At 50.7% G+C, this 23,915-nt stretch overlaps 2 protein-coding genes across 2 annotated transcripts; both read right to left on the minus strand.

Annotated features, from left to right (window-relative positions):
- Nucleotides 1-3,372: 3,372 nt before the first annotated feature.
- On the minus strand, nt 3,373-9,802 carry IL22RA1 (interleukin 22 receptor subunit alpha 1). Its single transcript, XM_027903412.1, has 8 exons — nt 9,629-9,802; nt 8,862-8,990; nt 7,518-7,652; nt 6,969-7,150; nt 5,981-6,165; nt 5,370-5,505; nt 5,061-5,182; nt 3,373-4,664 (listed from the first exon to the last, which is right to left on the minus strand). The coding sequence occupies exons 2-8, from the start codon at nt 8,963-8,965 to the stop codon at nt 3,699-3,701; spliced, it is 1,830 nt and encodes a 609-aa protein (XP_027759213.1). The 5' UTR covers nt 8,966-8,990; nt 9,629-9,802; the 3' UTR covers nt 3,373-3,698.
- Nucleotides 9,803-12,090: 2,288 nt separating this feature from the next.
- On the minus strand, nt 12,091-16,122 carry IFNLR1 (interferon lambda receptor 1). The gene is made up of 7 exons (XM_027903406.1): nt 16,026-16,122; nt 15,441-15,564; nt 15,021-15,198; nt 14,578-14,724; nt 14,129-14,285; nt 13,460-13,578; nt 12,091-13,257 (listed from the first exon to the last, which is right to left on the minus strand). Exons 1-7 carry the CDS (start codon nt 16,120-16,122, stop codon nt 12,355-12,357), a joined length of 1,725 nt encoding a protein of 574 aa, XP_027759207.1. The 3' UTR covers nt 12,091-12,354.
- Between the last annotated feature and the right edge of the window lie 7,793 nt (nt 16,123-23,915).

The following is a 23,915-nucleotide window of genomic DNA, read 5'->3' on the forward strand; positions in this document are numbered from 1 at the left end:
ATTGAAGGCTTGGTGCCTCAATGGAGGGTGAGTTTGGGTATCCAGCTGCCCATGGTGGTATCTGTTTTTTCCTGCTGGTTTTCCATTCATTTGAGATAATCTTGCAATTCCAGCATCCAGGATAAACCCTTCCCAGCCAGGTGAGAGGCAGGTGATATTTTTTTGTGGTGTCAGGGGCCTTATGGGAATGAACTCTCCCATCAGTTCTGGCCCAGGTTGAGTCACCCTGCCCAGATCAGCAGGATCCATTTCCTTGTTTGCTTCACTACCCGAAGAAGAAACCCAAGATCAGCACTAGAACTTTCATCTTTGTCACATCAACCCTCTGTTGCGTAAATGCTGACCACTTTGTTCACCTTTTTCTTTTAAAAACATCTAATAATCGTGTTTCACAGCTGGCATTATCTCAGACTGAGGGGAAGGAAGATCCACATGGACATTTTCCATGCTGTGCAGGGTGAGGAGGTGCAGCTGCTGCAGTCCTGCTGCACCACTGCCCTGTCACTGAGAGCACTGCAGGCAGGCCAGAGCCAAGACATCAAATCTGGTTTATATAGATATATTTATAGAGAGGAGCAGACACTGATCCCTTGTGCCTGGTGAGCAGTGACAGGATCCAGGGAATGGCTGGAGCTGTGTCAGGGCAGGGTCAGGATGGATCTCAGGGAAAGGTTCTTCCCCCAGAGGGTGGTTGGCACTGAACAGGCTCCCCAGGGCAGTGGGCACAGCCCCAAGGCTGCCAGAGCTCCAGGAGGGTTTGGGCTACACTGTCAGGGTGGGATTGTTGGGGTGTCAGTGCAGGGCCAGGGATTGGACTTGGATGATCCTTGTGCGTCCCTCCCAGCTCAGCATATTCTGTGACTCTCTGAACTCTGCTTCATTCTGCCTCCAGAATTTGGAGCTTTTCATTTGTCCCTTGAGTTAAGATGTTAGAAACCCATCAGTGATTTTCCACAGCGTTCAGGCAGGGAGGGCACCTTCCAAAAACACCGAAATGAGGAACAGGGAGGGAGGGAGGGAGAGCAGGAACCTCAGCCTGCAGCTTGTCCATCCCCCAGGCGAGGATCCCTTTGGGAGCCAGAGCAAGTGCCAGCTCCCAGATTTAGCTGGGAAGACAAAGAGCAGTGAGTGCTTTGCTCCAGGGTTTCAGCTGCCACCTGCCACTCCGATGTCCCCGGGACAGCCGGGACTGCTCACCTGTCATCGCCGGGACATCTGCCCGGCCACACCCGCAGCCTTTGTGGCAGAGCCCTGCCCTATTCACCATCTACAGCTCTCAGAACTGTTATCTGCAAGAGCCAAGATAGCCAAGGAACAGGGTGTTGTTGGGCACAGGTGGCTGGCACGGGGGAGACCTTTGAGACAGTGATGAAATCCTGCTGTGCGACTGGAAAATGTTGACAGGCTGAGATAACGAGGTCCTGGAGTGGCTGCTGGGCACAAACAGGGGGGATCAGCTTGTTCTGAACAGCAGTGAAGCTGAAGGCAGTGAGGTCAGCACGGGTTGGTGAGGGAGGGAGGGAGGGGTGACACATTCCTTGCACAGCTCCAATAAAGTTCGATAACGTCAACATCTCTCTCCAAGCTTTTCTGGAGATAAAACAGTTTTTGAGGGGTTGATCTTCCTGTTAAACTGAAGAGCTCACTCATGAGTCAAGAACCGATGTCCTTCTGCTTAGAAGATCAAGGCCTAAAAGATAAACATTGACTAAGCCATGGTGAGAGCAGGAAATTGGGAATATTGGAGTCAGCTCAGAGTGTCCCTCTTGCCTGTCATCCCTGACCATCCCAGCTGCTGCTGGGAGGGGTGGAACAGGCAGGATGGGATGGGGCTGGAATCATTCCTGCCATGCACAGCCCTTCTGTGCAGTCAGAGGCCGCGTAGCCTTGAAGTGTTTAAGGTCCCTGAGGGCAGAGATGGATATTCCAGCTCTGGGACACTTTGCATCTTTAGGAGCCTACAGACATTCTAAAAACCCATTCCCAGGCTTTCTGCACCTCAGTTTCCATCTCTCCTCCACCAAGATGACACATTTATCACAATCTGGACGTGGTCAGACCCTGTGGCAGGGGGGTCTGCAGATGGAATTGAAAAGGCTTTTAAAATAGTGAATGATGGATTTTTTAACAGCACCTTCAAACGCCCCCTCAAAGCCCCTGTTCCTTCCACACCAGGCTGCCCATACTGATCCTGTGCTGGGGGTTGGGTTTCACAACACAAGCCAGAATGTTGACATTGTGGCATTTGATGATTCCCCGAGCAGCATCGCTGGGAATGTTGTTGACACGAGATATGCAGCCCACGGGCAACTCTGAATAAGGTGATTGCCATCAGTGGCTTTAAAAGCCTCTCCAGGGGGGCTTCAGTGGGGTGAAATATTCCCCCTGGGGTCTCACACCCCTTGGAATCAACCCAGCTGGGCTGCTGCAGCTCCTGGAGCTGCAGAGTTTCTCTGTGTGTTGGTTTTTTGGGGGCACAGAGCACGGGACACAGATCAAAGGCCGTTCCCCAAACCCTCTGGGACCGAATGGTGAGAAGAGGAGTGAGGGATGGAAATGTCCCTCTGGTCTCTGCCCAAACCCTGCAAGTATTTAAACCCTTCAGAGCCTGTGCCAGGACAGTTCCTCACCACACCTGGACCTTTTGGCCTCACGTGACGTGGCCAGGGGGTTTTGTCAGTTCTGGCTCCTGCAGTTCAGAGCTGAACCTTTGCCAGGAAAAGTTTCTGAAAGTCACTCCTTTAATCCTGGGTTGAATCATCAAAAATCTTTGCCTCACAAGGCTGTGGCTGATTTGCAAAATCACCCCAAAGCAAGAGGAGTTCAGCCTTTAGATTCAGCTTCCCTGGAGTCACAAAACACCCCAGGGCACTTGGAGTGAGAACAGATGAGTTTTGTTTCTGGTCAGCCTTTGGCTCTTCGAGCAAATACTTCCCCATACCATTCAAACCTCGCTTATTCCTATAAATGCTTTCAGTTCTCCTCTAAAACTGATGTCAGCAGATGCATTTTTTTTAACCACAGCAGTGGAAATCAACGGCCTGAACTCTGCTTTCCACTGAATGAAAAATAATTTCCTCCTCTGAACCCTGAACAAGTAGAATTTAGATTTTTTGGGGGGACTGTGCAAGTGCTAAAAGCTTTAAAGAGCCTTTAGCAGGACATGTTTCACAGAACTGCTGCATCAGGAGCTGTTACCCAGTTTCAGTGACTCCTTTAAAGGCAAAATCCATTCCAGGGAAGCAGCCTACTGTTTTCCAGGAATTATATATATCCACCAGTTTCTATTTAATTCTTTTACTGTGCCATGATACACTTAATTCTTTTAGGTTTGCATCCCTGAATTTCTTCAAATGGATCTTTGGTGTTGGTAAAGGGCAAAGGCAGTTTCTGTTGTAAATTTTGCTAAATTTTCAGTGAACTGGATCTGGAATTAGAACCTGAATCCTACTTAAAGTAATCCAATTCATAATAAATTTGAAGAATGTGCAAGAAATTAAGTGAAAAGACATGATATTGCAGTGACCCAAGAAGTAATTACACCAGTAAAAGTACCAATCTCCACGATGGGACAGCCTGACCACCCTGTGCCCTGTCAATCCACCCAGGATCAGCTGTGTTTATTGCATTGCTTCTGTTTTTATGCAAGAAAACGTTTTTAAATCCGCACTTTAACATTGCCGTCACCCTAACTAAAATTACGTGTTCCCATCCTCATCCCCCTGCAGCTTTAACTCCAAATCCTCGAAGAACGTGGTGAGGGCACTGCCCGGGCCGGTGCGGGAGCAGCTCAGCCACTTCCCCGCTGGGAACATCTCTGGAGTCTCTGGGAGCTGCGCTTTGTTTGCAGGACGATGTGGGAACGGATCTGGCAGCATCCACTGCTCGGCGCTGTCCTCTGCAGGGGAGTCGTTCCCAGTCCGGACGGAGGAGAGGAGGGATGCTGAGAGCTCCTGCTCTGCAGAGCAGTCCGTGCCAGCGCTCCTCGCGGGCAGTGACAGCCCCGCTGCCTGTTGTCTGTAGCATCCTCCTTGTTTCAGCAAAGACAGGGACAACGGGGGCCTCAAATACTCCGGATTTTCCCCCCTGTCCCTCTGCAGCAGCATCAGCAGCTGCGTTTTCCCAGGGCTGCCCTGGAAGGGAACCGTCCCTGTTCTGTCCCTGCTCCCTCCCCACAGTGCCACGCTTGGCTGCTGTTCTTTGTAATTCCAGAGGCTGCTCTTTCCCAGCTCAGGGATAGGGAGCTCTCCGCCAACAACACGACCTGGAGAGGCTTCCTGAAGAGTCTGGTGTGGCCTCAAGTTCTCATAAGCGTGGTCTGTGCCCTCCACACACACCCCGTAGGTGACGGGCAGGGGTTTGTCGGCTGTGGAAGTGGGAACGCTCTGCTCGGCCTTTTGGGGAGCGTAACCAGTTGGAGCTGTAACTTCCACGCAGGACGGCTGAGGGGGCAGCTGGAACGCTGGCACCTCTGCCTGTTGGTGACAGACACTTTCTGGGGGACGGGAAGGCCGCGGTGGCTCCAGCGCCCGGTCCAGCTGTTGGCCGATCTGCGGCAGCGGCACCTCGGGGATGAAGAGCGAAGGTTTGGAGAGACTGATGGGCTTTATGATGTGCTCCACCGTCAGAGTGAGAGGCTGGAACGACGAAATCCCTCTGAAGTCCTGTTGGAGTGGACAAACAAGCAGAAGTTGCTTTGGATTCTTTAAAATTTTCTTTGGGGAAGCAAAAGCCAGTAACAACCAGCAGGAATCTGCTCTGCTGACAAAAGAACTCTTTTTTTCCTGGGGAATGGCCCTTCACGGGTGTACAAACCAGAGAGCTCTCACTGCTTATCAACTAAAATACAAGGAAGGAAAACCCCATCCTTCAACTTATGCAAAATGTAGCCTAAGCCCTGGAGTGTGGAAATAATAATGTCATTTATTATCCCTTAAGCTCATTTCACGTGAAGGTGAAGGATGGGTGATAATCCCTGATTGTTCAAGTCCCTCCCAACCCAGACTATTGTGGGATTTTATGATCCTGCAGCTCTGCTGCAGGGGCTGAAGGACACTCACCAAAGCCATGGGCTGGGCACTGTGTTGTTTGACGTATTTGTAGATCATGCAAGCAGTGGCAGCAAACACCAGCCCAGCACAGAACCCCAGGGCCACCAGGCTGTAGAGAACCCATGTCTTGTCTGGTCAGTGGGGAAGACAATAAGTAGAAAGATTGGTTTGCACCAGATTGGCTGAATGATGTTATGGGTTTCGTCTCACAATGTTTAGTTTCTAAATTATTTAAAAATTACACTGATGAAAATCAGTGTATTTTGTGTAGCCAGTACCCTGGCTGGACTTTTCAATCAGCAGAGTTAACAGCCTCACCTTCTAGTGTTTTAACCCAAAACACTTGAGATTTGCTGCTTCTCTGGAGGAGATACATGTAAACTGTTCCATTATATTCCGTGTCTGGGTCCAAGTTGGAAACTTCGAATTCTTTGTTCTGCTCACTCTTTGTCCACTGTTGAAAGCAAAGGTAAAATCTGTGTTTTAAAAAGGTTAAATGCTACATTTGCTTCAAATCACCTTGCAAAATGCAGCATAAAGCATGATTTTACTGATAAGGTGTTTGAGTGCTATAATTATTCTGTACCTATGGAATTCTAAATATTTATGTCCCTTTGCTTTCTGTTGTTCTCGTTTTTTAATTTTGCATTTCGGTTTCTTGAGACTTGAACTAATCAACTCATTTTTTTTAGCCACCATTGGTTTTACTTTTTGCTGCTCACACAGTCCCCTTGGAAACTCCAGTTTCTTTTCCAGAATTTAAGAGGAATGCTTAAAGCTCCCGTTGTCTGCCTAGAGCCAAAGACTCCAAGACTCTCCCTTGCCCATCAGAAATCTCCTCCATCACGTCTAAGCTCTGGGATCCTTCCCCATCTAACCCAAAATGTGATTTACAGACTCACAGGCCGGTGCCTGAGGTTGTGCTTTACCTGCTGGCGCGTCCTCTGGTTGAATATTGTCAGGTGATAATCAACAGCCCCAAATTTGCTGTAAATGTCCTCCACGGTGAGCTGACGGTCATCCTCCCCCCTCAGGGGGGTGTAGGGGGGCCGGATGAGAAACTTTATGGACCGTACGTAGGGAATAAACTCCACTTGTGGTGCTCCTATAACAGCTGGGAAAGGCACAACAGGCAGTGTCGGCTGTGAAGGTTGAAGCTGATAATTATCAGATCCTCTTAAACACCCCACCCCCCAAAAAAACCTGAAATTGTTACTTCTGCTCATGCACAAAAGGGGTTTGAGCTGTATGAGCATCCCCAGTGACAGGCACATGACATTAAACAGAGGTTTAACCCCAACTCTAAGAGCAGCTCTAAGAGCAGCAGTTGGACATGTAATGTCCATGGACATTAATTTGCTTCTTCACAGCTCATTTCGTGCAAAGATCTGAAGGCCCTTCACAATCCTTGACTGGTGATGGCACCTTGAGTTATTCTGGATGAATATGCAGTGGAAGGGTTTAGTCACAGAGCCAACAATGCTTCCAAAGGCTGTGTGGGGTGTCTGTAGGAGGGCTCACTTAGGGGTTGGGAACATGAAGCATCCATGGGGCTGAATGCTGATCCCAGTTTTCAGGAGCTCACATTTCACAGCTCCTGGGACTGTATTAATGACTGTCCTCAGGTTGTATCTTCCTCGTTTCCTCCTGCCTCTCACCAGCCTTAACAGCAGCTCTTCCTTCACAGTCACAGAGTCATGGGATCACAGAATCACAGAATCATCACAGAATCACAGTCACCTGGCTTTTCCTTTCCCCCTGTCATCCCACTTCGACCTCAGATCTCCGGGAAGACCAAACCTCCAGCCCTTCCCTCCCTCCCTCCCCAGCAAGCTCAGAGCCCTCCGACACCGAAACAGGGGGAGAGGTGCCACCCTAAATTTGGGCTGGCAAGGGCGATCTGGGCAGGGAACTCACTCTCCTTCCTGGGCTCGAACCTCTCGGAGCGCACCCATCCTGAGGAGCAGCCGGGCCTGCCCGCCGCCCTCACGCGGGCGTAGAAATGCTCGGTGAAGTTCTCCGTCTCGCGGGTCAGGTTGCAGGAGCGCTGGCCCGTGCCCTGGCACTCGGCCTTGGGGAGCCAGGACTTCTCTCCATACCTGAGTTTGAAAAGCAAACGAATAAATAAACAAACTGCATACACAAGCTTTTGGGGTTGTTTGGTTGGTTGGGTTGACAGGAGGTCTCGCCGGTGGGGACAGGCGAGGGGATGGCGGGGTAGAGAAGGACGTCGCTAAAGACAAAGAGCTGCTCAGGAAGGGAGCAAAGATGTGAAATATTTGCCTAACTGAGGGTCATGCAGCACTTTGAATATCACTGCCCTTCACCAAGCTCTTCCCCAAGCTGAGCCTTTTCTGTAACAGCAAAATAGGAGGGAGAAACAGCAAACCCAGCTTTTGTTTCCTGGGCCTCCTCTCTCTCTCCCCAAGAACAGCACAGCTCCAAAGAGAAGCAAACTCCACGTACTGTTTGTATTGGACATCAAATGCAGTGCCAGGGGGAGTATCTGCTTCTGTTTCCCAGGTCAGGATGTTCTCAAAGTTCGTGGAAGAAAACGCTACACGTTTCAGACAGGACGATCTCCCTGCAGCCACAATACCTGCAGGGGCAAAGAAACTGGCATTAAAAAGCATATTCTGGCAGCTCAGCCCTCAGCTGAACATGGGTCAGGTGCTTTTTAGTGAACAGAAATATCAGGGATGCCACTTCCTGATATTTTGCTCCAGCTGGGCCTCAAAGCAGAAGCTTGAGCAGAACGAGACTTCAAACCCTGCACACATCATCATACAAACACCTTGCAGATGGTTGACTCACCCCAAAGAAATGGAAGTCAGGAGGTTACATAGAAAGGCCTTAAAAACTCAAGTCAAAGGGAGAATCCTTGAGTTTCTTGTCAGGTTTCTTTTAAAGCAGGTAAAACAAGACCGGTAAAACAACAATAATGGTAAAATAAGAATAATAACCTGTCTTCAAGGCCAGAATCATGTCTGTGAGTGCCTCTGCTTTCTGCCCCTGCTCAGGGAAGTGGCCTGCAGAGTTCAGTTTCACATCCCTGGAGATGTGGCCGCCTTGACCTCTCCTGCTCCGTGTTTTGTTGGGTGGATCTGCCCAGAGTGGCACGCAGGGACCTGATGTCTGGACTCTGATCTGGGTGTGCCAGGCTGAAAGCAAACAACTCTCCCAGCTCCCTGCCATCCAAGCCCTGCTCCTCTGCCCCACAGAGGATGGGCTCTGGCTTTGGTGAGCAGGGATGTCACCTGTCCCTGACGAACGTGAGCAGGACACAACCACAGTCCCCCCTGCAGCAAAGTGGCCCTGAGCAGGTGCTGCAGAAATGTCCTACAGACTTTTGTCTCCTGCCCTGAGAACAAACACTGCAAAATTTCCCAGGGCTGAGTCACAAGGTTCTAAGTTGCAGGGCAACCTTTAGGACTTCTGCGCTCTGTAAGTTCGATTTACAGACAGGTCCTCAGCTCAGCTTGTGGTGTCGATAAACACCTGGGACAGGGTTGTGTGTGGTATTTGGGCAGGGAAATGACACAGGAATGGACTGAAATTTAGTCCAGCTCTAGCCCTGATTTCAACACCTGCCTCTGCTCGCTCAAGGCTCAGCACCCCCATCCTGGGGTGGGTTTCCCTGTCTGAGCACCCTGAAAACTGAGTCACCAATCCCCTGATGGTATCAGGAGTAGGAAATCTCTGTCTTCCCACATTTGTCCACACTACAACTGCTATGCAAAGCAGTGTAACACAAGCACAGTCAAGTGTGGGCAGGGGAAAACCGGGATATTTCACAGTGGGACAAGATCTTCTGTCCTAGGAGATTCTGAAGGCGCCTTCCCTGTGGTGTAAGAGCACAGACAGGAGCAGAGAATGACAAGCTGGAGTTTGGAAACAGCAAGTTTATCCTTCATTATCCCAGCAGTGAGTTTGCCACATCTGGAGTAAGATTAAATGGCTTTTAGAGGGTAGATTTAGATTAGATATAAGGGAGAAATTCTCCCCCTGGGAGGATGGGGAGGTCCTGGCACAGGTTTGCCCAGAGAAGCTGTGGCTGCCCCATCCCTGGAAGTGTTGTGGCTTGGAGAAACCTGGTCTAGTGGAAGGTGTCCAGGGGGGTTGGAACTGGATGTTCTTCCATATCCCTTCCAACCCAAACCACTCTATGATGATCTATGATTTTCAGATTACAGTATTTGTTTGTACCTCTTTTAAAACTGAAGTTATTTATTCATTGGTGTCTCTGCTTAAGGCACAAGGAGACTGATCCAAAGCCCACTGAGATCAAGGTATATCCTTTACTCCTGTAGGATCTGGGTTGTAACAAACAATGGCAAATGCTTTGAAGTGAAAGAATCTTTCTGTGTCCCTAGTAATCCTTGAAGCACCGAACACACCAACCTACACGAGAATTATTAAAAGGAAAGAACAACAGGGAAAAGAAGTTTTATGAAACCTCAGACAGCAGCTCACTCTCTAGGTGTTAATTCAGTAAACATGACAGAACTGTGTCCCATCCTACAGGACCAAACAGAAACACCCCAATCAGCACCAGGCAAGGAGAAGGCAGGACTCACCGACCACTGCAAATCCAGCCAGGACGATCAGGAATCGCTTCATGAATGCCTGTGCAGGCTGGGCTGGGAGGGCAGGCAGCCGATCCCCAGGGCAGGTGAATCACCTTTCATGGGAGCTGAATTCTTTCTTGTGAGGCCAGGCTGGATTTGTTGCTCAGTAACAGCACAGCTCCTATCCCGCCTTCCCCGGGCTCTGAGCTCACCGGCCCCGTGCGCGTGCGTGAGGAGCCACGGCGGGAGCTCCTCTCCCCACCTGGCTGGACAAAGGTGCACGAGCCAGAGCCTCGGAGAGTCCCCAGCTCTTGAAAAAGAGCCAAACACCTTGTTGCTGAGAGCTTCCTGCCCCAAAGCCCTCCCTGAGGTTTCTGGGGTTTGAGCCTGGCTTCGCTGGTCGGGTGACTCCAGAAATTAAAACTCAGTGCTGGTGCTCCTGGTTGGCTTTAACACCTATTTCCTCAAGAGGTACCTCTGAACACTTTCTCAGAGTGTAAGTCAGCCAGATCACTTTGTTTTCACACTCTTCACGCTGACCTTGGATGGGAACCAAATGACCAGCACACGCAGCCTTGGCAGAGCACCAGCTCCTCAGCTCTGCCCTGCCAGGTGGGTTCTCTCACCTGACAGAGGAAGGAGGTACAAAAGAGGTGGCCTTTCTAGAGGAGGAGCAGGTGCTTTGTGCAGAGCCCACCGTAGACCTGCAGTTCATTTTTGTGTCTGTTTACAGTTTCAGGCTCTGTTCTGGACATCCTCAGTGCCTGGTGAGAATTGTTTGTGTGAAATCTCCAGGCTGTTGGAGATACAGTTCCTTTTCCATAGCCTTGTTGTTGTGCTCCTAAATTACATGTTCACATTTTTCTCAGAAGAGGGAGAGACATTTCCCTCTTCCATCAAAACTGAAATCTCCAGGAGATGCAGATTTAGAACCACCACTGAGAACATGTAGGACAGCTGTGCATTAGACAAATCCTTATGGCAGTGCTCTTCTATTGCCTAAAGACTATTTAAATCTCCTAAATGATAGATTTTTTTTATTATTTTTTTTTTATTTATTATTATTATGACAAATAGAGTCCCATAAGCAAAATTTGTGGGTGTCCTGTGCCAGGCATTTTGGGTCCCTTCCAGTTCAGGTGATTCTGTGATTCCTTGATCACACCTGCAGCCAAGTGAATCAAAGCACAAGCCCTGTGTGCCTCTGAACCTGGAAACAACTCCTTTCACTGCTCTACCCTCGTGGCCAGGCACGTGACAGAGTTTACCACCCCTTCTGCTTCCCTCTTCGTCTCGTGGATTGTCTGTTCCTGAAGCTCTTCCTGTTCCCTGCTCTGCTGGGGTGTTAACGGGGCTCCAACCCCAAATCTCCCCAAACTTCCATCTCCCTCACAGCCTGGGGAGGGGCTGCAGCCAGGCTGGTGATGCTGCACGTGTGGATGTGGCACTTGGGGACACGGTGGACTTGGCAGTGCTGGGTTAATGGTTGGACTTGACGATCTTAAAGGTCTTTTTGAAGAGAGGGAGCAGTGGGACCGACCCTTTTGCAGTGGAAAACTGCAGTCTGTCCCTCAGCTCCCTGGAAAGACAAAGAAGGGATCCCAGGCCCTGTTTGCAGAGCTGGGACATGTCAAAATAATTCTGTGGAGGTTACACAACTCCAGGGCTTCCTGTAACTCAAAGCCTGGGGGTTTTTCCCCGATTGCACAAGAAATTGGGTGGTGATGACGTTTGTATCATCTGTATCTTTCTGAATGAACTGGAGGGATTACAGTGGACCTAAGGACACTTTGCAGAGGACAGGCAAGAAAAAAAAAGGATAATTCTTGCTGATGGATCCTTTCTCCAACCTCCCCTCTTGACTTTCATTAGCACTGGGAAGTCTCATAGGATTCTACTCCCACCACAGCATTAGGAAGCTCTGGGTGGGGTCCTGTTTAAAAATGTAATATTTTTCAGGGTGAGCTGCAATCAACCCTCTGTAGCTCTGGGACACAAAAACACGTACACATGGAGTTATATATCAAAACATCAACATATTATTGCTCTCAGACACTCTGCACAGCAGGGGGAGTTTCAGCTTACACGAGTACATTCATATGAAACAAAAAATAAATAAACAAACACGGTGAATATTTATCCCTCTGCTGGAACACAGAAGGTGATTCTCTGTAGGCTGAGGTGGAGAACTTTTTCATCCCACAAAAACCAGATGTTGCTGAATGTCTCAGGAAGGTGCTGCCAGCCCAGCAGAGGTGCAGTTCTGCACTTAAGGAGGAGCAAATGTGGCACTAGCAGTTTAAAATCTCCTCCAAATCAAGGTGCAGGCACAACACTCTGTTTTCAGGACCCACGCGGGTCTGGGTTGTGGTTTTGCCTTTCGTGTGGCAGTTCCCTTGCTCTGAAGTGTCAGGTCAGCAGGAGGCAGTGCCTGTTCACTGTGTGAAGCCTCCTGAGATGTCCCTGCCTGACTCACCCCCTGGCTCTTATCAGAGCCTGAGCACCTTATCACAGCTGTACCTGCACACTGGGACAGTGCACAGAGGTTATTGAGCAATGAATTACACCTTCTGTGTCCCTAAAGTCATATGCCTCGATAGGCCAGTCATCAGCAGAGAAAACTCTTAAGTGAATAAATAAAAAACCAGCACCGCCCTCGAGTTATTTGTCCTTGTTCGGGTGTCCCTGCCTGGATATCTGGAGTTCTGCAGCGTTTTCCAGGCACTCTGGATTCTCTATGTCCTTCCCAAGTAATGTGCACGGCTGTAGCCTTTGAACTGAAACTTTGGGTTGTGTTTGTCCCCCGTGTTTGGAGGTTCAAAGGTGTTGCTGAGCACCGTGGAGGTGGGAGGTGTCCCTTTGGTAAAACTGTCACTGTCACAGTCACTCGAGATCCCCTCGTCCTCTGCCACCTGCAGAGTGTGCAAAGGGATGAGAAGTTGATCCTTGCTGAGCTGGGATGTCCCGTGGATCTGGACCTGCAGCTCTGTGATTGATTTCTGGTAACAGCTGGTGAAGTGGTGACCCTCCTCCCGCGGGTTGGGCTCACCAGGAGGGCCTTTGGCACAAACCCCCTCTGTCAGCGGTTGAAGGAGGGTCATTTCCAGGCTCTTCTCCCTCTCTGGCTGCTCACTGAAACCTGGGAATCTCACATCAGTGAGGGATATTCTCCCCAAAGAGCAACTGCGAGAAAGGGAGGCCTCCTCATCAGCTTGGGATCCCAACATATCCACCCCGTGCTTTCTGTCTGGAAAGGAAGAGAAACCCGAGGTACTGAGGTCAGGCATGTATTCACTGTCCACAGAGAGACCTCCAGTTCCTGAATCCAAGCTTGTTTTCCCCTGAGCTGCTTGGGGTGGTTGGCAGTGGAGATGTCTCTTTGGAAAGCGAGTCACTTGGTGGTATGGGATGAAAGTGCCACTGTCTTCCTCCTCCTCCTCCTCCTCATCATCATCTGATGATGATGGTGATGGTGATGGGAAAGAAGCCACCCATGGTAGGTTGTTCCTTGCTAAGGCTCTGTCTGCCCTCCTCTGTGCCATTGGCTTCTCTGTGCAGTTCAGGTCATCGCTGCAGAATTCCTCCTTGCTGAGCTCCGAGGGAAAAGCTGCTCCAGCAGCTTGGAAGTGACGAAAATCCTGGGAATCCGGGGAAAAGGAGGGAGACAGGGAATTAGTGATACAAAAGTTTGGATATAGGAAAGCCTACTGAAAATGGGACTTGTGAAGATAAAACTGAGAAGTGCAGAAACCCCCCCCCCCCCCCACACTTCTCCCCCGTTCCCCTCTGAAAACCAGCAGGACTTTGAGGCAGGAGGGGACCCCAAAATTTGGGCCATACCAAAGTCTGAGGCATCTTCCTTTGCTTGGCATCTTGTTTCAAGAAGCAGAGGATGAAGGCACCGATCAGGAAGATGGGGAGGGCAAACACAGGGATGGTGGCAGAGAGTGGGAACTTCACTGGGGAGGGAGAAAAGGGAAAAATAATCTCCTGTCAGTGCTGGTTTTGTAGCAATTATGGGCTTTGTATTCAGCTGTTCTTTCAGAAACCTCAAAAAATGTTGGGCTCAAGGTCTGTATTTTGCAAATGCAGAGGAAGGAGAACAGACTTGCCCGAGGTCAGACTCTAAGTCACAGTCATGGCCACAAAGGACTGCTGATGCCTCACTTGGATCAGGGACAACATGAGGCTTTATTCACGTATTTTCCCCAAAATTTCCTCAAGAGCACAACTCAAGTACAATATTCAGGACGTTCAGCAAACATTTCAGGGTTGGCTTTTTTTTTTTTTTAAGTGAAAATGTTCCTACAGAAAGCAGGAACGGTTCACTAGAAAATCCAACCAGGCCCTTTAACAGGAAGCCCATTTGGTTTGGTTTGGTTTGATTTGGTTTGGTTTGGTTTGGTTTGTTGAAGAGCCGGTTTTGGTGGAAATCTTTGACCATCCCCAATCCCATTTGATGTCTCACCACATCCTTTTCTGGGAAGGACCAGAGAAAGGCCCACATACCTTTGTGGTTTAATGGCACACACACTGGCTGGGAGAATTCGCTGTACTTGATGCCGATGCTGTCGTAGATGGATCTGGCACTGAAGCAGTAGTTGCCTCTGAGTGCAGTGGTGTCAATAATCACTGTGTCCCTCCTGAATTTATCTTCATATTTTTTCTGTTTGGAAACAAAACAGAGGATTGGGGAGATGGTTCTCTCCCTATCTGGGGGGTGTTTCTCCACCGTCTCAGCCCACGGTTCCCTCTGTTACGTTGTGTGGCTTCAGGGCTGGGGAGGTGCACGGAGAGACACTCCAGGCAAGCATCTCTGTCAGGGTCTGGCTTTGGTTTAACTCTGGTTTGGCCAGTTCCTTTTCTCTGGGCCCTGGATCCAGAAATTTGAAGCTGTTTCAGTTCAAGCTGACCATTGTTCCTCCTTTATCCCCCCGAGAAGAACCACTTTTACTGACCTTGTCTTCAGACCCAGCTTCCCAGTGGTTCAGTTCATACTTCCAAATGAGCTTCTCCATGCAGGTGGGCAAAGGGAAGGAGGCACTCACATGGACTGAATTCTCCTTGACGCTCAGGATCAGCTCGGGGGGAGCCAATTCCACTGCAAATTGAGCAACCAGACCTGAGAGTGGTGCTTGCTTGGGTCTTACCTTGCTGTGACTGCTCTGCATGGGGAGGGAGGCAAAGAAACACCTATTTTTATCTGCCACAAGGGAAGCTCAAACCCAGTTAGTTCACCCAGAGCACCAACGAGCAAATTAATTTTCAAATTATCTGCTCCGGTTGTAGTTTGTGCTCCTGCCTGCTGTGCCTGCGGGGTGTGAGCTGTTCATCTGCTCAGCCAGCACTGCTGGGGGGATGTCCCTTCATCCAGGCTGGAACCTGACAGGCACTCACCCTCTGAATAGTAATCCTTGAAGCGGGATTTGACCCAGGGGGACTGGAGTGGCCCCGAAACCGCCTTCACTCGAGCCCGCACTTTGACGTAGATGTTGGACAGCACACAGGTCAGAACGCAGGAGGTTCTGGAAGTGTTGCTGCAGTGAGGAACCTCCAGCCATTTGTCCATGTGATCCTCGCTGAAAGGAGAAACAACCACCCCACAGATTCCACAATATTAAACGCGTTGTTTCAGTGTAACTCGTACAGCAAGAAAAAGGAGTGTTTTGGGGGGGGTGGGCCCCAAATCCCGCTCAGAGTTTGGAGCACTTTCACCGTGTGGGCAATGTTTGGTTTTGGTGAAAGGTCGCTGATCACTGTGACACTGATTAATGGAGCTGCAGAGTTGTTTGCCCTGTGCCACACCTTCAGCCAGACTTACCTTTTATAGCTCACAGTATATGTCACATCCTGGGGAGAGCCTTCTCCTGGAGCCCATGCCAAAATCATTTCAAAATCCTTTGACAGCAGTGTCACGTTCTGAGGAGGGAGAAGTTGAACATGACCTGACCAAAAGGGAAAATTATGTGGATTATTTACAAATACCTTTGGGGATTAGGAAATATCACCTGGTTTTTTATTAAGGTGGTGTCAAAAATCGAGGCAGAGCAGCTCAGTTCATTTAAAACTGGAGATTGGCTATGGAAGCAGATGTGACATAGTAATTTTTTCCTCATTTCTTATTAAAACATCCTCCCAGGCAGATCCTGCCAGGAATGCAGAGAAAGGGCAGCATCCAGCTCTGCCACGTGGGCTTTCCTGGCACCTGTTCCTCCTGGCAGATCAGCATGTCCATCACCAGCCCTCAATGAAACCCCTTCGATTGACAGATTTTAAATCATCTTTACCGTGGAATAACTCCCTCTGTGTGAATCACTCCCATTCAAACCCCTTAAAATTCACCTGCATCCGTCTCTCCTCCTGCAGGCAAAGCCCGGTGGCGAAAGGAAAAGTAAAAATGAGGTACCTGGAGCCCGGTGCAGGAAGCACAGAGCCAGCAGCACCCCGACCCTCCAGGAGAACACTCCACTGGTCCCACCTCTCCTCTCTTCACGCCTTCTCATGCTGCTGTTTCTCTTGGCCGCAGTCAGGGGATGGATGGTGGAGTCGCCGTCCCGCACACACCAGCCCTCCCTGGTACAGCCCCGCACGTTGGACCGGGCAAGGAGCCCGCGGGAGAGGATTTTTGGGGGAAGGAGGTGGAAAAGGTGGCAGTACTACGCCCTCCAGTGCACGTCAGCACCGGCTGTGCAGCACGGGGGAAAGCTCAGCCTCGCCTTGGGAGGCACCTCGGTTAGAAAAGGGACCTTTGGAATGTACCTGCCTGTGGCTGTGAAGTGTTAATAGAAATCAAACACGGTTTCACTGCTGGAGGAATCTATTTATAACCACTAACAATAAAAACTGGGAGGATGGGGCGCTCTGGTAGCCTGGTGTTTACAGGAGATCAAGGGTTTTCTCTTTATTTCTGTTACTATCACGTTTTTCAGGGACAAGGATCTGCCCCTTCCCACTGGATGTGGCTCCATCTGCTAAATTCCATGAGTTTTCTGAATGCCAATGCTGCAACTTCCCTATACCTTAGTTTTTAATTGTTAGGAGCCTAGAAATATCCCTGAGGATCAGGAGCAGCTGCCAGGGCTGAGCCAGGACACAGTTTGTACTTGGCCCCTGTGCTCCCAGATCCACGAGCACACCGGCTCTCGGCCTTGGAATTTGCAGCCACAAGGCTCTCAAGGTGTTTTATGTTCTCACAACACGGTTCCTCTGGACTCCAGAGCTCTCCTGGGGCACAGCCCAGTTCCCAAGTTGCTGCTGCATCCCAGTTCTTCCTGAAGCAAAGCCAAGGAGCAGCAGTTTTGATCAGAAAACCAGGAGACATCCCGGCTCAGCCACGTCCCAGGGACAATGCCCAGGGGGATGAGCTTGGAATGGCTGTGCCACTGCACCCTGTGGACGGGGAGGGAAGGGGGAAAATCCCTGGATCTGCTGTGCTGTTGTTTGGCACCATCTGCTCTCCTGCCTTCCCATCACCATCACCTCCAGGCCTGAGCTGTGAGGAAAGGGAATGAGTCAATGAAGTTACCACATATCTTAGGGAAAAGGGATTTTCCTGGCTCTTCCCCACTTGGAAAACTCACCCAGCCAACAGACAGGCCGTTGCCTGCAAAAAAAAGAACTATAATCCTCTATAAGAAAAAACCCAAAGCAAAGGATCTGGAGGGTCTGTTCCCCTTCAGCTTCCAAACATCAGAGCCAGGACCAGCACATGGATCTTGTGCTTCCTGTGCCAGCCTGGGCAGAATCAGAAGCAGTTCCAGGACCAGTCATTAAGGTCTTGCTAAGAGCCCTCAGGCAGCTCCTCTCAAAAGATGAGGTGTGATTTTTAGTCAGCATTTGCAAGAGGTGAAACTTATCATCATCATCATCATCATCATCACCATCACCATCATAGTTTCCTGTGAAACATCTGCCCTGAAATCTGGGCTCCGCCGGCCTCTTTGGCAGAAACTCCCCCTGCTTTTAGCCCTTCCCAGGAAACCCAGGAGTGCTGCTGGCACCGGGGGTGGCCGATGCCACGAGGTGTCACTGCCCATCAAACAAAACACGCTTTCCTGCCAGCGACACCGATTTAAAACCTTGGAGGAGCACTACAGCTCCCTCCGCCAGGGATTGGACTGCATGATCCTTGTGGGTCCCTCCCAGCTCAGGATATTCTGTGATCCTGTGAAATGCTTTGGGATGGGGTTGGCAATCCACAGTCCGTTCCACAGCCCCATCCTCCACCTCTGCATACTCTGTGACACTGGTGACACCTGGGGGGCGGGGGGAACACTCTCCATGTGCCACCTCTTCCCTCTCCACCTGCAACAGCTGATTCAGCCCACGGGGGCAAACCCTGCAACCTTTCCTGAGTCACACTGACGGGTATCTGCCCATCTTGAGGAAGGGCACTGCAGGAAATAGCAGTGCCACCCTCAGGAGGAAGGCACAGCTGGGGCTGCCTTTGGAGAATGTTCCTATGGGAACACTGGAAAGTTTCAACCTGACATGTTCACAGGGGGGAAGGAAATTTTTGGTTTCTTCGGGTCAAAAATTGTTCTCCTCCAGCAGCTCTGACAGCTCTGTGCTGTGGGATGGCTCAGCTGCAGGTGGGGACAGGAGGTGGCAGCTGTCACAAACCTTCTGGACACTGGAATTCTCGGGGAATAAGAGTGACATTTCCCAGCAGCCCTCACTGGACGATTTGAGACACTCCTTACAGGAGCATGATCCAGATAAATTATGTTTTAAAAGCAGTTTTTGCCTGAGATCTTCATCTCTGAGTGACTAAGGCCTTTAGTCGCTCAGACTCAGCTCTTTAAATGGTCTTTTCCTTGCCTGCTGTTTAATTAACTTCCCGCTGAGGGTGTGATGATGCCTCAGACAGTCCTAGCAGCCCCTGTGACCCATCCCTGAGCTGTCCCTGTGCTCCCACAGCCCACAGACCTGGAGAAATTCCTCAGCATCTCCTTGGAACATCCCCCCAGATCCCTCTCACACAGGGACCAAGGCACACTGTGTGAGCTCAAGGCTTGGCAGTGAGAAAACATCCAATTTAAACCCACCCTCTGCCACCCGTGGTGGCAAAAGTGTGCCCTGTGGGCCCGTCCTCAGAGCTGGGCACAGCAAAATCTGAGGGGGGGGGGAGATTAATTTTTCCTTCGACGTTTTTCACCCTCCTCTTGGAAAAGGGAACGGGCACGGCAGTGTCTGAAGAGAAAATATCCCTCAGCCCCAAACCAACCAAATAAACAAAAAAAAACCACCATAATTTGAAACTGAAAGTTGATGGGAATTACCTTGGAAGGTTCAGGAAAGCAGATGGGGGGGAGTGACAGGGGGGTGAGCAGAAAACTAAAACGCTGCTGAGAATTAAGAGGTAAAAAAAAACAAACCTGCAGAGCTGGGCGATGCCAGATGGCAAAACAAAATGCAGCAGCGTCCCCTTGACCCAGACAGGCATCTGGGCAAGCTGTCACCAGCAGGAAGGGAAGAGAATGGGCTTGATTTGTTTTTTAAACCAAGTCTGAAAAGACTTAAAATGAAAAGCAAAAGGAAAAACAAGCCCATAAAGTTTTCCCCATGCAAGTGCTGTGAATCATTTAATCTCCTTTATTTTTGCTCCTGGGGGAGGGTTCTTAAAGGAACTCAGGGCTTTGCCTTTGCCCAGCAGCTGGGGCTGACACAGCTCCTGATACAAGGGCCATGATTTAAAGGGGGCATTTAATGATTTAATAGTCATATTTAATGATTAATTATTTAATAGTCTGCTTCTGCAGCAGGAGAATACAGGCAACTCTGTCCCTTCCAGGTTTAGATCCTTCCCCTCATCTCCTCCCTGTGTCAGTGATCCAGCCCATCCCATCCCCTGCTGCTTGATCATTTAGCAAGTGCAAATCTGCAGAGATTTTTTTTTTATTTCCTCAGCAAGCCCTGCACTCATGCAGAGAAATCAGCCCCTCTGAGAGGTTTGATGAACAAATGAACAAGGAGAAGAGTCCCTTGTGCCCATGTTGGGCCTTGATCCTCTTCCTGCAGCTCCAAACTGACTTCAGTTTACCCTCCCCATGGGCTGTTTTTGGGGTGCAGTCTGTGGTGTGCAAACAAGGAGCTGCTGCACTGAGATCTGGAGCCACCAGCTGCCTGTGGAACACTAAAGGCACAGCTTGAGCAAAGGCAGCACTTCTGTCAGCTGCAAGTTCAGCTGATCCCCAGATCCCACAGGGACGGGTACAGGGAGGGGGCAAAGCGATGCTCTTGGTTTTACTGCCAGCAAGCAAAAATCCTTTCCTACCATCAATAAATTAAACAGATCTCACCTGAAATCTACCACAAAGCAGGCAGGGTTTGGATCCCAGCCTGACCAGAGACAGCCCTTTCCCTCTGTGCCTCCCCGAGCGGGGGGTTGTGTGGATGAGTGGGCCCGTTTTACGCTGCTCCTCTTGCTCTCCCTGAAACCTGCCCCTTCCCTCCCCTTCCCAGTGCCTTTTCATGGAGGCTGAGAGCAGGCAGGGAGCTGCCTGGACACGCAGCAACGGCGAAACTCCGGTGCAGAGGGGAGGAGAACACGTGCTTGCCCACAAGGTGCAGGTCCAACAACAGGGGAAGGTCCCCCGGGGGCACCGAGCCTGCCGAAACCCCCGGCTCCAGCAGCGTGGGAAAAGTGCTGGGGGACCCTGCATGTTCCAACAGAGAGAGGCTTCATTCCAGCAGCCTGCCTGGTGTACTCCCCCAGCCAAACCCTGCTCTTGGGGGTCATCCCACAGGATTCAGAGCGTTTCCGTAAGCTGTGATGTGACGTCACCCTGCCTGGCGAGAGAGGTTTCACTCTTGGCTCAGGGCTGTGGGATGGCCCTGGCTGTGAAACTCTGCCCTGCCTGGCAGGAGGGGGCAGGGATCTCTGCACACCCCTTGCAAGCAGCAGATGAATTTGATCTGGGGTGTATTTTAGCAGTGGTAAAGTGAGCACACACTTTAGGAGAAGTGTGACGTGGAGATGGAGCGGGTCTGGAGAATGGAACGGAGCTGGGGAAGGGGCAGGAGCAGCAGGAGCAGCTGAGGGAGCTGGGGGGGCTCAGCCTGGAGAAAAGGAGGCTCAGGGGGGACCTTCTCATTCTCTGCAACTCCCTGACAAGAGGAGGGGGGGTGTTGGGCTCTGCTCCCAGGGAACAAGGGACAGGATGAGAGGGAACGGCCTCAAGCTGTGCCAGGGGAGTTTTAGGTTACATATTGGGAAGTTCTTCACTGAAAGGGTTATAAAGCCTTGGAACAAGCTGCCCAGGGCAGTGATGGGGTCACCATCCCTAGAAGGGCCCAGAAAAACACGTGGATGTTTCAGTGGCGAACGTGGTGGTGGTGCTGGGTCAACAAGGATCTTTCCCACTCTTAATGACTCCACGATCCTATGACGTGGGGAGGCCATATATGTTCTGTATCCCTAATCTGAACACCACCATGGGGAGGTGAGTTATCTGCAGAGGTGGGTGGGAGTGCAGGGAGCCCAGGGAGAGGCGGATTTCCAGGTACCTCGGCCAAGGCTGGGAGATGCTTTTCCCCTGCAACCACCAGTGGCAGCGGCTTCCTGGTGGGGTGGGAAGTCTTTGAATGTTTGCAATGTTTTGCATCGCAGCATTTGGATGCCAAAACTACACAGTGCTGTAAAAGTTAATTAGCCAGATAGCTAATTAAAGACTTCTCCCTTTTATTGTTGCCAACTCGAAGTTCAGAAAGGGGCTTGTGTCAAAGTAAATCCAGCCACACACCCCGGTGAAAGAAGTGATAAACCACTCACAGTCCCATTAACCATTCAGGGATTGGTGTGGGGAAAATCCCATCGCTGTCTGGGGAGAAGAAAGGTCCTGATCACAAAGACCTGGCCTTAAATGCCTCTCCAGAGGGGCTCTTGCTCTGGAGGGGAGGGTTCCAGCCTGGAGCTGGGCATGGAGGATGGGATTCATGGTTGTCAAGAGAGGTTCTGGTGTTGGAGAGTCCCCATGAGGGTGACACGTCCCTGGGGACCTGGTACAAGCAGGTCCAAGCCGTGGGTTTGTGGGGCTCTGAGCTGAGAGGACGTGCAGGAGGCCGTGAGGACACTGGTGTGGAACTGCCTGGTGACAGGAGGGAGGTGGCTCTGCAGTTCTCCTGCTCTACAGGGATCGCTGCATGGGAGATTCGCAACATTTATTTTCTTTTTTTTAAAAATCACCAAGGGCATCGCACCTTCCCACCCCTGTGGGCCAACCTTTCCAGGGGTGTAGGAGCGCTCAGCCAGTGCCCTGACCTGGCAGTGCTGGGGTCATTTTGGCCCTGGGGAACAAGCAATTAAGAGGGTGGAGGGCAGGAGAGCTGGGATGAGGCTCCAGTGCTCTGGCCAGCAGCCAGCAGACGTGCTGTAACCAAGTGGCAGCGGGCCCAGAGTTTCCAGGAGGGGTGAGCTCCCATCCCAGATCCGCACAGGGGGCCTCCCTGTTTCCACCAGCGCTTTGCACGTGCTGGGTCTTGGGCTCTTGTGAAATCCCAGCCCGGCTGAGGGTGGCTGAGTGTTTGAAATTCCAACCTGGCTGCCCGGCCCTCCTTCCCCACCACCTAAAAAAAAAAAAAAAAAAACAGAGGGGAATTGAGCAATTCCAGCCGGTGTTTGGAGCCCCTGGAGCTCACGTACCCCGCAGAGGGTGGTGCTGCTTCACCCACCAGCCTCCTGCCTGGCACTGAGACTCCTGCTCTGGGTGATATGGCAGTCCACTGGCACATTTACACCAGCTCAGGATCTGGCCAGAGTTATCCCAGAGATACTGGGAGAACGCACTTCCCACCCCCGCTCCTATCAGGCCCAGCCCTCAGATGACAAGAATTTAATTTAAGGGCTCAATCTCTTGTCTGAACAGCTCCCTCCCTCCCCCACTCTGATGAGAGGAAAATCTTCGGAGAGGCATCCAGGCGAGTGGGAAAGCTTTGGAGAGAGCTGTCTCTTGCCCTTTAGCCATCCAGAAGAGGAAGAGCTCATCTGAATGAAATGAGGATCAATCAGAGGGAGGCATGGGAAAAGCTGGGAAAAGGTGCCTCCAGTGATGTATATTCATGGGGGGGAAAACCTCCCCCAGACATGCAGGAGCTTTGATGAAAACCCTCCCAGCTGTGCCGTGCCTTTGAAGTGACACAGCAGAAGTGTATTCACGATTAGCCAGGAGATAGAAGCAGATGAGCTCTCAATCAGCTGGATCCTTATATTTAGGACAGCCTTTAAAGCTTACTTTTTATAACTCCTTCCAAAATTAATGAGAATCAGCTGCGCCATCACCCCCTCATTCTTCTGCCCTGCTTCCTCCCCCACCCCTGATAACCTACAGAGCCAGGAGCACATTCCCAGAGGGCAGGGGATGGGGTGCCCTTGGTGTTTGAGGCTGTAGAGGATAACTGGGAAAAGTCCTGAACCATTAACAGGAAATAAAAGGCTGATGAGAATGGATTATTCTTTTTTATTATCTTCTTTTTTTTTTTATTTACCACAAAGGAGGTTTCTGAGGCACACAGATCGAGTGGAAGTATCAGCATTTCATCAAGCAGTGTGTCTCCTAATCCAGCATTTCTCTCTATCTGCTCCCCTAACCCGAGTCCTTAAAAAGCTGTGCTCTGGCAAGGTTAGAGCTGGTTTCAGCTGGGAGGTACTTTACATGCAGAGATGCTCATGGATCCCCAACACTGCAGTGTCCTGGCATTTTGGATCCCCCACCTGGTCCTGCCATCCAAGGAGCTGAACCCCACCTGTCGAGTTCACCTGAGCATCCCATTCCAAGGAGGATTTTTCCGGCTGGAAGGTTCATAACCCCAGCAGAAAGGTCAGTTCCTTCCAAAAGAAATGCACTTTCACCTGAGCTGGGTGAGCTGCTGAGCTTCGAAGCCCTGAAGTTCCTCCCAGGAAAAGGGACCCAGAGACCCAAACCTGGGTCGTTCCTCCCTCCTGCTGCCCCTTCTCCTCCTCAGGTGGCTCCTGGCAGGGACACTCGGTGGGAAGGGCAGGTCCCATCAGCCAAGTCAGATGTGTTTGACACCCTTCAAGGTGTGTTGGCAGTTGCAGATGATCAAAGCCTCTCTTGTGATGCAGTGGCATTGCCAGGGTGTTTTCTTTTAACTCTATATCAGATAAGTCGAAAGAAAATCAGTTTTGATGTTGTAAGAGGCCAATTTGGGAATGGTCAGAGACAGAAACGTTGCTCAAGAGTTCAGTTAACTGAGAGCACCGGGCTGAGAGGAGAAATTGCACGTGTTTTGGGTCCTATTTGGAAAAACGGGGCCTGCTTTTCACTTTCTTCAGTGA

Source organism: Empidonax traillii, unplaced genomic scaffold, assembly GCF_003031625.1.
Source record: "Empidonax traillii isolate 1590-97213 ecotype Southwest subspecies unplaced genomic scaffold, ASM303162v1 scaffold958:size599741, whole genome shotgun sequence".
In the NCBI taxonomy this organism is placed as follows: Eukaryota; Metazoa; Chordata; class Aves; order Passeriformes; family Tyrannidae; genus Empidonax; species Empidonax traillii.